The sequence below is a fragment of the Phyllostomus discolor genome, chromosome 8 (assembly GCF_004126475.2).
Source record: "Phyllostomus discolor isolate MPI-MPIP mPhyDis1 chromosome 8, mPhyDis1.pri.v3, whole genome shotgun sequence".
In the NCBI taxonomy this organism is placed as follows: domain Eukaryota; kingdom Metazoa; phylum Chordata; class Mammalia; order Chiroptera; family Phyllostomidae; genus Phyllostomus; species Phyllostomus discolor.
This window is the reverse complement of record NC_040910.2, coordinates 827550-842776: the sequence shown is the minus strand read 5'-3', so window position 1 is coordinate 842776 and position 15227 is coordinate 827550. Positions and strand designations below refer to the sequence as shown.

The 15227-nt window shown below is 64.0% G+C and overlaps 1 protein-coding gene across 1 annotated transcript in view; it reads right to left on the bottom strand.

The window, feature by feature from the left end:
- Positions 1-4514: 4514 nt before the first annotated feature.
- UGT8 (UDP glycosyltransferase 8) overlaps positions 4515-15227 on the bottom strand; it is a 29426-nt gene continuing 18713 nt past the window's right edge. Inside the window, exons 4-7 of the mRNA XM_028520531.2 lie at positions 10672-10814; positions 9679-9755; positions 8127-8346; positions 4515-6576 (exon numbers count right to left, since the gene is read on the bottom strand). Coding sequence (XP_028376332.1) covers positions 6213-6576; positions 8127-8346; positions 9679-9755; positions 10672-10814 — 804 coding nt within the window. The 3' untranslated portion in view covers positions 4515-6212. The remainder of the gene's footprint in view (positions 6577-8126; positions 8347-9678; positions 9756-10671; positions 10815-15227) is intronic.

The following is a 15227-nucleotide window of genomic DNA, read 5'->3' as shown; positions in this document are numbered from 1 at the left end:
CCCACGGAAGCATGACCGAGCTCGGTGAAACACAGGGACCTCGTTACTGGGCAGGTTGTTCTGCTGAAACGTGGACATATAACATGGAAACCTAGACCAAGAAAATGGTCAGCCACTCACTAGAACTTAGTCCCTCGTCCCCAAGATGCAGTGGTGACGAGACGACCAAGGCGGGCTGCGGAGGGCGGCGGACGTGCGCACCGGCCCCCGAGGCGCCCCTCGCAGCCTCCAGGCCACGTCCCAGACGGAGGGTCAGACCTGGAGCAGCCCCCGGCCCCTGCAGGGGCGTCACACCCATACCCACCCGCTGGGGAGCACACTGCTGTCCGTTTCCTTCTCCACACACACTCCTCACAGTGCAAGTTGCCTCTCCTTTGCCTTCCCCTTTGTTCTCAGCCAGTTTTAAAGTGTTTTTCTGAAGAATTTCTCCACTTGGTCCTAATCTCAGCTCTAGACAAGATTGTGTCTGAGGTCAGCAATCTAACCACAGGGCCTAAAAGGGGGAGGTGCAAACCACCTCCTTCACCACCAGAGGGCGCCAGAGGCTCACGCATTTGGCAGCAGCCCCCACTTCAGGGCCAGACCCCGACAGGAGTTGGAAGTCATTTGCTCTGACCCTCCGCCGGGCCAGGGAGCCCCCCAGCCTCACACCCCCACCACCACCACCACCACATGCACTGCCACGGCCTAGAAACCGTCACATTCACACAAACATCTCCTGGTCAAAGCAGAAAAGAAAGGGCCGCTACAGAAGGAGGTGGGTGCTGAGGAGGGTGGTCTGCCCGGGAGCAGGGCGGAACATTCTGGAAGTGAGAGCCTGGGTGAGGACAAGCCCGGCCCAGGCTGGAGGTGATGAGTGAGGAGGAAGAGGAGAGAAGGTCACGGCTCTGGCAACTCCAGGGAAACGTGATCCGCACGGGCCGAAAGCTTCACTCAGGAACGGGAGGGGCCTTGAGGTCAGGAATCCGACCTCCTGAAACGGAGCGAGGGGTGTGCCCTGTGCCACTCAGCCGGCTGGACTCGGGGTGACCCCTGAACGGGTCCTGTCCTCCCAGCCCCGTGCAGCCCCGGAGACTCCGCCTGTGGCTTCTTTCACGGAGTGAGTCCATCCCACGCAGGGTCCCCTCTCCCCCCTCGGCCACCCTGTCCTGGCATCACTGTCTTCCCTGAGGAGCCCCTCCTGCTCACAGGGTGCCCATCGGGACAGCTGCAGCCTGCCGCTCGGCCCCAGCCACGGCTCAGGCTGTAACCTCCAGCATTAATTGAATTGACTTATTAACTAATTGAATTGGTGTTAATTATTAGTTGACACATGGTGCCCCCTGGAGGCAACTCAGCTCCCCCCTCTAAGGTGTGAAATCAGTGACACAGTTTCTTTTTTATTATTTTTATTATTTTACTCAATGATCATTTTTTATTTAATAACTTTTTAACTGAATGCATATTTATTGAATGATTATTTGCACACAGAAGTTTGCACTTTTTTCAGAGGACAAGTTTCCATGATTCGGGGAGACGGAGTGTTGGCTCTCGGTCAGAAGCGCCTGAGCAGTGCTCACAGGAGCAGCGGCCCCTCAGGGTGCGGCTGAGACCCCTCGGGTGACCTTTGAACTGCGGCTGGCTGCAGAGGCAGGAACCAGCCTCAGGCCCTCCCCCAGGCTGGCCGTGTGGCCACCACTGGCTGAAGCCCATCCCTGCCCTCGCTGGAAGGCGGCCCTGGGCTCAAGATGGAGCCGCACGTGACTCAAAACGCCAGCACCCGACTGGGGACCCTGGGTCTGTGAGATGCTGTGGATCAGCATCCGCCTCTGACGGAAGGCGGCGCGAGGCTGCAGCTTCCCCCACCCCCTCCCCTCCCTTTCTCTCCCGGAGTGAGTCAGGGCCCAGGAGTAAAGCAGTTTTGTTTGTCCCCGTTTCTCCCGTCCCGGAGACGCACCGCTTGTGGCCAGGCTTGAGGACATTATGGGCCACTGAGCCAGGACCCGAGTAAAAGGCGTTGGCAGACACGTGCAGAGTCTCCCCCGGGTCTGCCTGCAACTCGTCCTCAGTTCAGCACTTGTCATTGTGTCCTTCCCTTCCGGCCAAAGAGGTCACCGAGCCTGAGGGACCGTGACGGCTGCCTCGCTGGTCCCCGGTCACCGCTGGGCAGCGTTTCCTGCCCAAAGGTCTGCCCCCGGTCACCGCACCAGGTCCCTCTGCCGTCCCGAGCTCCGAGTGTCTGTCTTCCCGCTGCACGTGCTTAGGAAGCTTTGGAAGCTGCAGCTGGTCTGGTTCTGGGACCTGGGCCTCGTGTTCAAGACACGAGCTCGGGCGGGGGGGGGGGGGGGGGGGCGGGGGGGGAAGGCAGATGAATGAGAACAGACAGAGTACCGGCAGCGGAAGCAAAGCCAAAACCTGTGGGCAGAAACACGCGGTCATCGGAGCGTATGCAGGGCTGAGCTAAACTGTGCGAACGGCGTCTGGCCCACGGGCGCACATGGCCCAGGACGGCTGTGAATGTGGCCCATTGCAGAGTCACAAAGTTACTTAAAACCTTACGAGACAGTTTTGTGATTACACGTCCTAGTGTCTTATTGTGTGGCCCAGAGACGCCACAAGGCTGGACGCCCTGGGATGCTGCGGGGAAAGATGCCGGGTTGTCTGTTTCCCTGTCACCGCCGTCACCACAGCAGCCTCCTTCTCTGCCACAGACGACACTGCGTGTGGTGTCTACACTCGCCTTTCACAGGGACAGCTGCCTCTCTCGACCCCTCTCTCGACCCCTCTCCCGACCCCCGTGACCCTGAGCGCCAGTCCGTGCCCCGGGCACGTGCTTTTCTGCACCGCGTTCGGGAAACAGGTGGAAAACTGCGGGTGCCGCTGGACCCCTCCCCACGAACACATTCTCGTCCCTCTCCCTTCAGACTCGCAGGGACACTGGACACAGGACCTGTCCGCAGTGTCCTGGGCAGCCAGAAGGGCCTTTCTTGTATGCCTGACCCCAGCCGCCAGCGCAGGGACAGGTCAGGCCCCTGGGACGTCATGGAGGAGTCGGGGTGCTTGTGCTGGACACCGGTCACTGGAGACCTGAGGGGACCGTCGTAAACGTTTCCCTCAGCAACATGGCCCTCTCCCCTTCCCCGTGCCCTCGTCACCACCGCCCCGTAACCCCAGGACCTGCCGTCCCAGAGTTCCCCGCGCCCACTCTCCCGACTCGTTGCGATTCAGTGTCATCCACCCCCCGGTAGCACCCCGTCCCGCGCCTGTGCTCCGACGCCATGCTGGCCGCACGTGCCCGCAGCACACCCGACAGCTTCCCGAGCTGCTCAGTGCGGCTCTGCCTCTGTCCCGCGTCCCAGTGTCTCATCCGGGGGTGGCACTGCACACGCAGGGGCAACAGTGCCGCACTGTGTGTCCACTGGGCAGGGTGAGGTGACACCGAGGGTGTGAGGACACTGACACGGAATGCAGCTTGGTGCCGGAGCAATGAGTGTTTTCTTCAGGTCACTGCAGGCGGCAGCCCAGGTGCTGACCGTCCGTAAACGTGTGACGGTCACCGAGGCCACTCTGCTGCACACCAGGGCTCTCGTGTGCTCGCTCACTCACTCAGTGCGTTCCATACCCCACGAGGTCTGATCAGGGGGTCCGACCTGCCTGACACCCCTTGGGGCGGGCAGCTGGGTGCTGGGCAGGGCAGACACCCCCAGAGGAGGAGCCGGAAGAAACCCGGGGCCCCCCAGGTCCTGGCAGGGCAGGGGTGGGCAGGGCTGGTGTCCAGCCCATGGACAGAGTCCCTGAGGGCGGGCACTGTGGGTCCGGGCAGCTGGGCGGGGGGCCCTGTGTCCCCGCCCGGGGGGGAAGGGGGAAACTCTGGTGCGTGACGTGGGTCCGACCCCAGGCCCGAGCTCAGAGGCCCAGAAGCCATCCCAGACAGCGGTCACCGCGGCCCCGGGCAGCCGGACAGCCCGGGTCTCTGCTCTCGGGGCAGAGCCTCTAGCTCCCTGCAGCTCCAGTCAGGACCCACCCCCAGCACCGCCGGCGGCTGCCAGCAGCCCTGGGCACCAGGCCCAGCCCGGGCTCACCGCTCCTCCACGCTCCGGGGCAGTGCGTCAGCCCCTCTGGTGTCCAACCTGAGGTGACCACCGCCGGCCACAGACACCGCTGTACCGGCTGTTTTTGAAAAACGAATGAATGAAACCCTTCTTGAAAACTTGCTTTGGTGGAGAGTCTAACCCAAGTGTGGAGAGTTTAAAACCACCTGATCTACTGCAGTGGCCAACGACCAGCCTGCTAGGAAAACCTGCCCCTGACCCTCATGGCCCTGGGCCTCTGGGCCTAGCTGAGAGCCTCGTGGATGCACTTGGACGTGAACAGACCCGCCTGTCCAGTAACAAACGTCCCCACGGGGAACAGACCCCATGTCCACTCACAGACACACGGACCGAACGCCTCTCTTGGAACCACCTTTATCAGCACACACGCGCGTGCTGTGGTGACGTGCAACCTGAGCGGAAGGTGCATTCGAACGACACGTCTCCGTTTTTATACCGTGTTTATTATTAAAGTGTGTCACAGTGGAGAGAGATCGCGCTCCCTCGCCCGCCGAAGGGTCACTGCCGAGCGCATCCCGTTCCAAACATCGAAACCAGCCCTCGCACGCTCCACGCCCAGCACCGCCCACCGCTCACAGCTCGCCTCTTCCCGGTTTCCACAGCGACGTGGCGTGAAGGCGTGACTCGTGCGCCTGCGTGCGCGACACCGTTTCTTCAAGTATCCCGAGAGCCGCACGTACGTCTGCACTGTGGGCGGGGAGACGGCTGGTGCGCACGCGCCGCGGCTCCTGGTGGGAGGGGTGACGCCGCGTGTCACCGCATGCGTGGGGCGGACAGCACTCAGAACATTCACGGCTCTCCCCACGCTGGCGAGCGTCGCGGGGAGTCAGACACGGGAGGTCAGACGGTCAATAAATAAAGCTCGACACGCGAAGTGCAAACGCTAAGTAAACAGAACGACCTGAAATAAACTCGGAGTCGCTGCCGTCCAGGGGTTCGCCGGGGGTCCTGACGTCACCCTCTGGCGGGCACCTCTGCTCCGTGGTGGGTGCGGTCCCCGGCCTGTCCCGTCCACTGCCCTGGCTGGAAGCCGCTGCTGGGCAAGAGCGGGGGCGGGGCGGGGGCAGGAACTCATCTCCAACACTCGGTCGCTGAGACGGCGCGCGCCCTCGCTCACTCCTGCGCGGCGCGGAGAGTCCGAGTTCCCCGGGTCAGACAGAGCGGGGCCGGGGCGGGGAGGCCGCAAAGGCCCCCGGGGCGGGCGGCACGTTGGCACCTCCGTGACGTAGATTGTGTGGCCCGGAACACAGAGGGCGTGACGAGGACGGTCCTTTCAGGTTAGAACTTCGGAGCTGTGACAGCCGGGCAGTCGACTCCTGCACGTGACGGAGCGGGTGCCACGGAAGCAGGAACCCTCCCCTGCCGGCTGGAACGAGAGGCAGGGCCTGGCCGCTCTGTCTCGTCACCGAGTTACCGCCATGTTACACGTGAACATGAACATGAACCAGAAAGAAAAAACTAAAATTCTTCCAGAGGCCAGTGACTGGTGCGGGGAAGACAAACCATGACAAGCAATGCGTACATTTACTCGGTTGTACATTCCCCCCGCCCCCCGCCCCGAGCACCCAGTCTGTAAGAAAAGGACGGCAAAGCCAACAGAAAAGCTGGAACAAAAACACGCGAGTACACAAGCCGGGGCTCGGATCGCTCCTCGTCTTCCTCTGCAGTCGGCCGGGAGGGGCGGGGCGCTCCGACAGGCAGCCCCGAGTTGGCCTGCGTGGAGCTCTGGCCGGGAACGTCGGACCCTCACTGCCTTTCTAGTCCTCCTGAGGGCGCCGTCCCTCCCTGAGTGGGAGAACAGCTGGGTGGCCACCCTCTCCGCACGCACGCACGCACGGGACCGCCCCCGCCCGGGACGCACACGCCCGGGCCCAGAGCTAAGTCGGACGGGGGCCCTGCCCGACGGGGGTACTTAAGGCAGCTCACAGGTTCCGCGCCGACCTCCGCGTCGGCTCTGGGACAGGGCACGTGCTGCGGGTCGGGGCTGCGCGTGCGCAGCCACCTGGCCTGCACGGGGCTGGTTAGTAGCTCGGAGAAGGGGTGTTAGAGCTGTCGCCACACTGGCGCTCAGTGGCTGTTAGACTCACGGACAGCGGGGACCTGCGGGGGCGGGGGCCGCGCTCACTTCGCCTTCTTCTCGTGCGGGACGCGGCCGCTCCTCCTGCACCGGCCGTTCAGGACCCCGTTGTGGTGGTGCCCGTTCGCCACGCTGGGCTTGCGCCCGGGCCAGCAGCTGCGGAGCCACCGGCAGACGAGGGGCGCGGTCCGGGCCAGGAGCACGTAGAGCAGGGCAGCGGCCAGCAGCAGCACGGCGGCCACGTCCAGGAGGAAGTACTGCCAGAAGGACAGCTGGTGCACGGCCGCCCGCAGGTGCGGCGCGCCCCGGTGCCGCAGGACGTACTCGATCCAGTACACGGCCCGCTGCACGGGGTGTCCGGGCTGGTCCCTGTGGAGCGTGGACAGCTGCCGGGCCCTCCGGCGGTAGCTGTGGGCGAGCAACACAGAGTGACCACGGGTCATGTGGGCCCCGTGACTCTGAGAGAGGGGAGAACCACAGACCCCCAGGAGGTGCGGGTGCCTGTCCGGAGCCCCGAGCACACCGTCCCCTGTCCACCCAGCAGGCACATCCGCACAGCTGAGCAGCCCTGGCGGCGGCCGCCAGGCTCAGGGCTGATACCATGTTTCTGGCTTGGCTTGGATATTTGAGTCTGCCGGCTCCCTCCCACCACTGGCCTCCAGGGGGCAGCGGGCAGAGGTGCTGCTAAACACCTTCCAATGCAGCAGACAGCCCCACAGCAAAGGATCATCCGGCCAAAATGTCAACAGTACCAAGAAACTTCACAAACCACTTTTGACACATTTGATCAGTCATAGCACCTTCTCCATCCATGGCACAAATCCTTTTCTTTTCTTTTCTTTTCTTTTTCTTTCTTTCTTTCTTTCTTATTTTAACCTTTCTTAAAGCATAGCCCTGGCTGAGGTGGCTCAGTGGATTCAGTGCTGGCCTGTGAGCCAAAGGGTCACCAGTGTGATTCCCAGTCAGGGCACATGCCTGGGTTGTGAGCCAGGTCCCCAGGAGGGGGTGCATGAGAAGCAATCACACCCTGATGTTTCTCTCCCTTTCTCCCTGCCTTCTCTCTAAAAATAAGTAAAATCTTTAAAAAAAAATAAGCATACTATGCCAAAATGTTACATATCTTTTTCCACCTTCAATATTGAAGTGGCTGCACAAACACTCACCAAGTCTGACAAGTTTTTTTAAATGCACGCTGATATGACAGCCGTCACAATACAGTCTAACGACACTGTTTGGGAAGAAGCTGAAGACAGCCAAGTGCCACCACCAGAGCCGCCGAGCGGGGAAAACCCAACAGGCTCTGCGGCCGCCTGACACACCGGCCTCAGAGCCCCGGTGCCTCTCGCTCTCCACATGGATGCCACGTTCGCAGAAACCAGACTTCACAAGAAAAGCTGCAGAACGCGGGCGCAGGGGCCCCACCCTCGGCACCTCGGGGCTCAGACAGGCTGCTCCGAGGGCCACAGCCGTGCCGCGGTGCGCGGCCCCCGCCCCGGAAGCTGCAGGCCGCCCAGGAGGGTCTTCCCTGGCGGGCACCCCCACACTCCAGCCGGGGTTCCCGCTCGGTGCTGAGCCGTATCCGCTGGGCAGAGGCAGAGGAAGCTCCCCCTCGCCCCGGTGTCACTGTGGTTGGACACAGGCCAGAGACCTGCCGTGGAAACGGGGCCGCTTTGCTGCAGGCCACTCAGCCCACATCTGAGTTTCACAGATAAGATCAAAGACCCTGACCTGCCGCTGACATGGGGGTCGCCCCTGATCCCCACGCGTCACACGGGCAGCAGGACGCAGGCCTGGCCCACGGCTGCCCTGCAGGCCCCTCCCGGGAGCGTGGGCCCGAGAGGCTCCTCTCCCACCCCACAGAGCGTGTTCCCGGCACCGACAGCGTGACTCCACGCCCGGCTCTCGGAGACCCAGCGGCGGTCAGCAGCGGGCCCGGCCCCTTGCGGGCGCAAGCTCACCTGGGGTCATTGATCACCGTCACCAGGGCCTCGTGGAGCTCGGCCTCCGTGACCGTCTTCCACTCCAGCAGGATCCCCATGCCCTTGGCCTGCACGCGGGTCATCGTGTCGTAGTGGTCCCCGAAGAGCGGGATGCCCACCACGGGGACGCCGTGGTACATGGTCTCGAAGATGCTGTTCAGCCCGCCGTGGCTCAGGAAGGCCCTGATGCGCGAGTGCCCTGCGGGGCGTCAGAGAGAGCGGCTTACGGTCCTGCACACACGTGTGGAACATCGACACGTCGCACACTCACACACAAGCACCTGATCCACACGCGCCTGTGAAACCGCTTCCCTGAGTGCTCCCTCCCCTTTCTCACACAGCCCCTGGGGGGTCCTCGCAGCCCAGAGGTGGCCCGTGGCGTCTTTCCTGGCTTTAACACCACCACCGTGAGCCCACCGAGGTCGACAGACTCGCTTTCTCAACCTGTCACCGTTCTCAGAGCCGTTTTGAAGCGGCGAAGGTGTGTGGCTCTGGGAAGTTCACCGCAACTTTCTCTCAGAGGCGGACGCCAGTGGACCCCCCCCACCTGCTGGAACGGCCAGTGAGGGGCAGGAGGTCGGTGGAGGCGAGAAAAGGCAGCGCCCGCTCCGAACTCGACGGGCTCCCGCTGCTCAGGGCCCGTCCGTACAGTGGCCGGACGGTCCCCTCACCCGAAGGCGGCTTCTCCTCTCCGCCGACATCGGGACCTGCCCCCAGGGGACCCGACCTGCCCCCTCAAAGGGAGCGTTGCCCGGGCCCAGCCGGGGGAGTCGGGTACACGGAGGGTGAGTAGGGGGGACGCCTCTGGTCCTGCTGCTCCCCCAGCACCTTGGGCCACGGGGAGAAATCATGGGTTTCCACAATGCCTGGTGCTTTGCAGGGAAATTCAGGCAAACGACCCAAATAGCATCAAAATAAACTATTTCCTGGGCCCTCTGCTTGTCTTTCGTCTCAGACAAATAGACAACATTGAACTTCCCTGCGAAATAAAACTGTGACAGGGACCTATGTGTTCACTGCTTTAATTGACTGCTTTAGGCGATCAGGCTAATTAGGTGTAAATTCACTCCCTGCTTATGCGCACAGCTACAGGAAGCACGTGGCTAAATTAAGCATGTTTTCCAGTCAGTGACTGGTCTAAACATTTCCACTGATGGGCCCCGATGACTGAACCCTGGAAAGTACTTCCCGACGAGCAGAGATCTGACTCAGTGTGAAGTCTCAGAGCCGAGACACCGGACGGCAGACATCACGCCGACCCGCGGACGGCACACAAGCACCGCCCCCGAGCATGACGGTCACGTGTGCAGCTCCCGCCCAACATCAGGGCCCAGACACATGTACCCGCCCCCGAGCGTGACAGTCACGTGTGCAGGTCCTGCCCGACAGCAGGTCCAGGACACATGTACCTGCCCCTGCATGATAATCACGTGTGCAGGTCACACCTGACAGCAGGGCCCAGGCACATGTACCCGCCCCCGAGCATGACAGTCACGTGTGCAGGTCCCGCCCGACAGCGGCCCGGCCTCACCCAGCAGGTCGTTCTGCGGCAGCCACTCCATGAGCTTCGTGTTGTTGCCCAGGTTCCGCGGTCGGGGTCCGGAAAACCTGCGTGCGCACCAGACAGCGAGCCGCTCAGAGCCCGGACGCCGCTCCTGCCCGGACTCCGCTCCGCTGCCAGATCCGCAGCGCGAGTGCACACTGCTGATGAGGACCTGCCTTTCCCAGCAAACACGGGGTTCCTCCTCCACGTGTCCCCAACTGGGGGTGAACAGCAGACACCCTGCCCATCCCGAGGGCAAGGTCCTTCTTCGCCTCCCACCTGGACACGGGGGGTGGGGGGGCCGAGCACCCTCGTGAGTCCCTGCAGGGAGCTCATCCCCACCGGGGCCCAGCGGTGAACCAGGAAGGACCTGGCAGCAGACGGCCACCCCTCCATCCGGGGCACGGGGCCCTGGGGAGACGGGGCGGAGAGAAGAGAACTCGCTGTTCCCGGCTGCGCCCAGGGACGGTTCTGGGGGGGAGCCATGATGAGGCCGAGTCCTGCCTCGGCCCACAAACCAACACGAACCGTCCTGCACAGGCGGGCGGCCACTTTCCCTGGGAGCCTGACAGGGAGCCCCCCCAGGACTGGGTCCGGGGGTCTGTCCACACGGGTTCCACGCCAGCCACGGCAGGGTCAGAGGCCAGGGCAGGGTCAGAGGCCAGGCCTGCTCACCAGGCGGCCGTGGTCATGGGCCTGTTAGTGTGTTTTAAAGGCCTGGTCTCAGGTGGGACTGAAAGGCCCTGGGGGGAATTTTCCCTTCTTGGCGTCCCCACTCCCCCCCTCCAGCCCCAACCTGAGGGGCAGAGACGTGACAGCAAAGGGCAGACGGCCGAGTGGGGGAACCACCCTGTCCCCCCACCGCCCCCCACCGCCGGCCACGTCTCCTCACCCCCAGCCTGGCTTGCACTCACGCCCAGCAGCCCCGGCACCACAACCACAACAGGAGCCCTCCCCCAACCGCGCCGCCGCGGCACCTACCTCCAGATCACCCGCTGCGGCAGCCTGCCCAGCGCCCCGGCCAGCTTGTGGGCGATGTCCTCCGACAGGTACTTGACGCCGGCCCCGAAGGACACCAGCACGAAGCCGTGCTCGCTGGACCCGTTCACCCAGCTCTGCAGGTCCTGCGAACCCAGCGACCCCGGCGTCAGCAGGGGGCAGGCCGGCGGGCTCCCCGCCAGCATCCCGCCGGGGTGAGGGAGCCCCGGTGCGAGGGGGCGACGGGAGAGCCGGGAGGAGCGCTCCGCGGGAGGAGGGGCGTTAGGGGGCGGAGTTCCCGGTGGGGCCAGCAGGGAGCGCTGCTCTGCCCCAGCCGGCCCAGTGAGGGCGGTTCGCGTCCTGCTCTGCCCACGGGCGGGCTGCCCCGCCCCCAGGCCAGGGCCAATTGTGCTCACTGTTATTCACGCCCACGTAGCACCCACGGGGCCCGTGTCTCCCCACAGCCTGTCCTGGGCTGTCCCGGCGCTCCGCACTCAGCACTTGCTGCTGCGAGTCTTTCCCGATGGCATGTTTGCGCGAGGGGCAGGCCCTCCCTCTGCCCCGACACGTGTGTATGCACACGCAGAGCACACACTTCTGCACACGAGTGGGTCACAGAGGGCCCACCCCACGAAGCAGCAGGCCCAGGCCCCGCAGGGTCCCCAGCTGCACCCGCCATCCCAGGCCCCAGCCCACAGCTCCTCGGAGGCCGTCGTCCCCGCTCACCAGCAGGGGGCGCAAGTGACAAGCAGATCAAATGGGGGCAGGAGCCCTCCGTCCCGGTAACTCGGTTCCCGCACCTTCAGTCCACGAGGGGGTTGTGCACACGGCTTGTGCAGAGGCAGGCTCTCCGCACACACAGCCACCCGCCTCCCAGCAGGGCCCGGCAGGCCAGGTGCCTCTGGTCCCTCCAGGACACACAGAAAACTCATTTGTCACCATCGCGTGCCCCACAGCGTGTCGCCATGATGGTGACCTGTACACACGACGACGTGTCTCCAGTCCTCCTGCCAGCAGCTGCACCCCACATGCCCACTCGGGGGGTCAGTGAGGGGGCGGCAGGTGCGTGGTCCCCCCACTGGGCGCCCTCAGGACCGGCGGGGCGGCCTGGCCCCAGGGGGACAGCACCAGGGAGTCGGGAGTGACCGCTGCCCACGGGCACACGGCTCCTGCACGTCCGGGCACACGGACGCGACAGACCCTGAGACCTGGAGGGGACGCCGGGAGGAGGCGCGGGAGGGGGACCTGCGACTTGGACGGGGGAGTCGCTGGGGGCTCCTGGGGACGCGCTCTGTCCCCTCCTCAGACAGACAGAAGCCCCCGTACACGGTGCCCCACGGGACACAGCAGCCCACCCCCAGAAACGGGAGGGCCGAGTGCAAGGACCGTCCTCCAGGACCCAGCGGAGAAGTGACCCCCGTCCAGGCCGGGCTCCGCAACCTCAGAATCGGGGCCCGGGGAGGCCGGCTCGCTGCGCTGTGGCCCTCTGCCCTGACGGCGGCCGTGAGCCCCCCCCCCACCCCCCACAAGAGCTGTGAGAGGCGCCGCGTGTCACGAGGTCACCGCACCCTGCGCGGCCGTCGTCCTGCAGGAGGGCGCCCGGACCGTGGGCCAGCCCTGCACGGAGGGGCTCGCTCCCGTCCCCACACCGACGGCCCCCGTGCCCCCCCGAAGGGTCCAGCCCAAGGAACATGCCACTCACACCGGGGGCGGGGGGGCGGCAAACGCCCATTCTGCACGGTCAGCGGGCAAGGTGACCACCGACACCGCGATGTAAGAGCCTCAAAACCGCCTCGGGCAGACGTGACCTTTGACCCTGCTGAGCCAGCCGACCAGACCTCGTCAAACCAACAAAATAGCGTCGAAAACACAGATGTTGCCGTTCAGAACGGAAACGTACCAGCCAGCACTCTGTCCCCGGGTTTGACGGGCGAGGGCCTCGGTATCTCAGAAAGCCCAGTTTCTCTTCTCCGGTGGCACCGGCTGCACCACAGAGGGGCACCACCGTGCAGGCCAGGGGAGGCCGGGTCCCCGAACATGCTGCGTCCGGCAGGGTCGCCCCAGGTCCCCTGGCCACTGCCCGAGGAGCAGCCCGACCGCAGCCTGAACCAACGGGCAGGTGGGGGGAGGGGAAGCCGGTCCCCGGGCTCACGCCCTGCCCACCCTGTGCCGGGTTCTGGGGAATAAAGCCGATGGAGACGCACGTGACCAGGAAGCCATCCACCCGACATCCGCCCGCAGCGCCCACCGACCGGGCGGCCAGCCAGCCTCGCCACACATTCGGGGGGCCGCCAAGGGGACCCACGGGGGCCGGGCAGAGGCAGCCTGCAAACGTGGCAGAGGCCGCCGTGGGGGTGACGCCCACGGAGCACTCCCGGCAGCCTGGAGCACACGCCCAGCGCCCAGACTTCAGGAGGATGGAATGAGCCCCCGGGGCGGTGGGTGCGCGCCCTGCGGCTCCCAGCATCTCTGTCCTCCCTCCCCAGGCCCTGACTCTGCCGCTAGAGCCACAGTGAGAAGAAGCAGCAGAATCTGACACCCTGGATGGAAGGGAGTTCCGTTTTCAAGGTTCCTGAGACCTTGGGACACCGCACAGGGCCGGGATGCCCCAGGACGTGACCACGGGCAGCAGGGAGCGGAGGGAAGCAGCAGCAGCGTGGGCAGGGGCCGCAGGGCAGGAGGCAAGAAGGAGGCCCCTGAGTTCTCTGCCCCCCTGCGTCGTGCAAACCGGTGACCCGGTCAGCTGCCTGTTCACGGCTCTGCTGGGGTGGAGGCCAGTTACAGCCGTGAGCAGGGCCCCGGCAGCGAGTGGGCCTCACGGTCCACTCCTGACCCAGCGAACTCAGCTGGGCACCTGCCGTCTGTGTCCTCCAGGCTCCAGGGTTCTCGACCGAGAGCTCCCGTCCTCCAAGGAGGCGCATCCTCACAGCATGGCCACGGCACCCTTGGTCCCCTGGGCGCCGTCACGTCTGACAGCTGTCCACACCTCATCTCTCCAGCCAGCCCGGCCACTCCCCGGGCACCTCCTCATGTCCCGGCCACTCTCCACGCCCACCGCACGCACACTTCCTCTGTCCACCCCAGAGGGGCCCTCTCGGGGACAGGCACCAGGTCACTCGTGTGTGACTTCACTCACGACTCTTCCCGGCCGTACACAGAGCAGGTGCTCGCTGCCAACTTCTTCTAATCAATCGGGGAAGCTGACAGGAATGCACATCCTTGAAGAGAAACTGTTGGGTTGGCCAGAAAGCCCCGTCAGGTTCCCGAGCTGGCCGAAAGCTCCGTCCACTTGTTCCATGTGATGCCCCTGGTGGTACTGAGTTGTCTTTAGCTTCCGTCAACACAACTTTGTTAGATTGTGACAGCTGTCATATCGGCGTGCATTTAAAAAAATAACTTACCAAAATTGGTGAGTCTTTGTGGAGCCATTTTAATACTGAAGGTGGAGGAAAGTATGCATCATTTCCAGCATACTGTGCTTTATTTTTCCAAGAAAGGTGAAAACACAACTGAAATGTAAAGTATTTGTGCCGTGTGTGGAGCAGGTGCTGTGACGGACCGAACGTGTCAGAGGTGGTTTGTGCAGTTTCACTGGACGATGCTCCAAGGTCGGGGGGACCAGGTGAAAGTGACAGCGATCAAATCGAGACGTTCACTGAGAACAATCCATGTTCTACCACATGGGAGATCGCAGACATTCTCAAAATAGCCACATCAATAAAGTTATCGGTGAAAATGAAAAAATGTGTCTTTTGTTTCACATAAACAACTGAACGGACCTCTCGGCCAGCCCAGCAGGAGAGAAGCCTGGCTGAAGAGGGTTACGTAGCGCCCCAAGAAGAGGGCTCACAGGTCTCCGATCGCTCACACTTCCGGGTGTTTGTGGCTTATTTTACCCTGTGGCTCCAGGGAAACCTGGAGTGGTGACCGCTGTGAGGAAGCCGTTGGCCTGGAGGACCTGGGGGTCCCTGAGCTTGGACGCCTGGACCCCAGACAGCCCGAGGGTCAGTGAACAGTGGCCGACTCCCAGGACGGAGCCGGGTCAGGGGCTGTGCGTCAGAGACGGGAGGGGCGGCCGCCAGGGAGCACTCCCGGCGAAGGGCAGGGGCGCCCCAGGGGACGGCAGAGAGGAGCTGCACAGCACGGCAGGGCCCAGGGAAGGCAGGAAGCCCGAGTTCACCTGGAGTCCATCCTGGATTCCTGTCACCGGACGGGGAGTTCGCGCCGGGAGGGCCTCAGGGGACCCACGAGGGCCAGGGACACGAGCCGGTTCTGCCATCAGGCTCTCGTTTTGGCCCCTGGAAGGCCTTTCAACTTGCTTCCGCTCTCAGTCGTCGCCCCGAGGAGCGCAACTGCCAGGCAAGGCCTGCTTCTGGCTGGAGGGTGTGGAGCGTTGCCTGGACACGCGGCTCATCGTGGCCGACGCTGTTTCCGAAACTCGGTGTTCCAGCCGACTGTCCGGTCCAGGCGCCGCTCCTCCGGGCGCTCCGGCGGTCCTGCGCTCGCACCTCACGGGACACCCCGACTCAGAGAGACTCACAGACGCCTTTCCGGCCGGT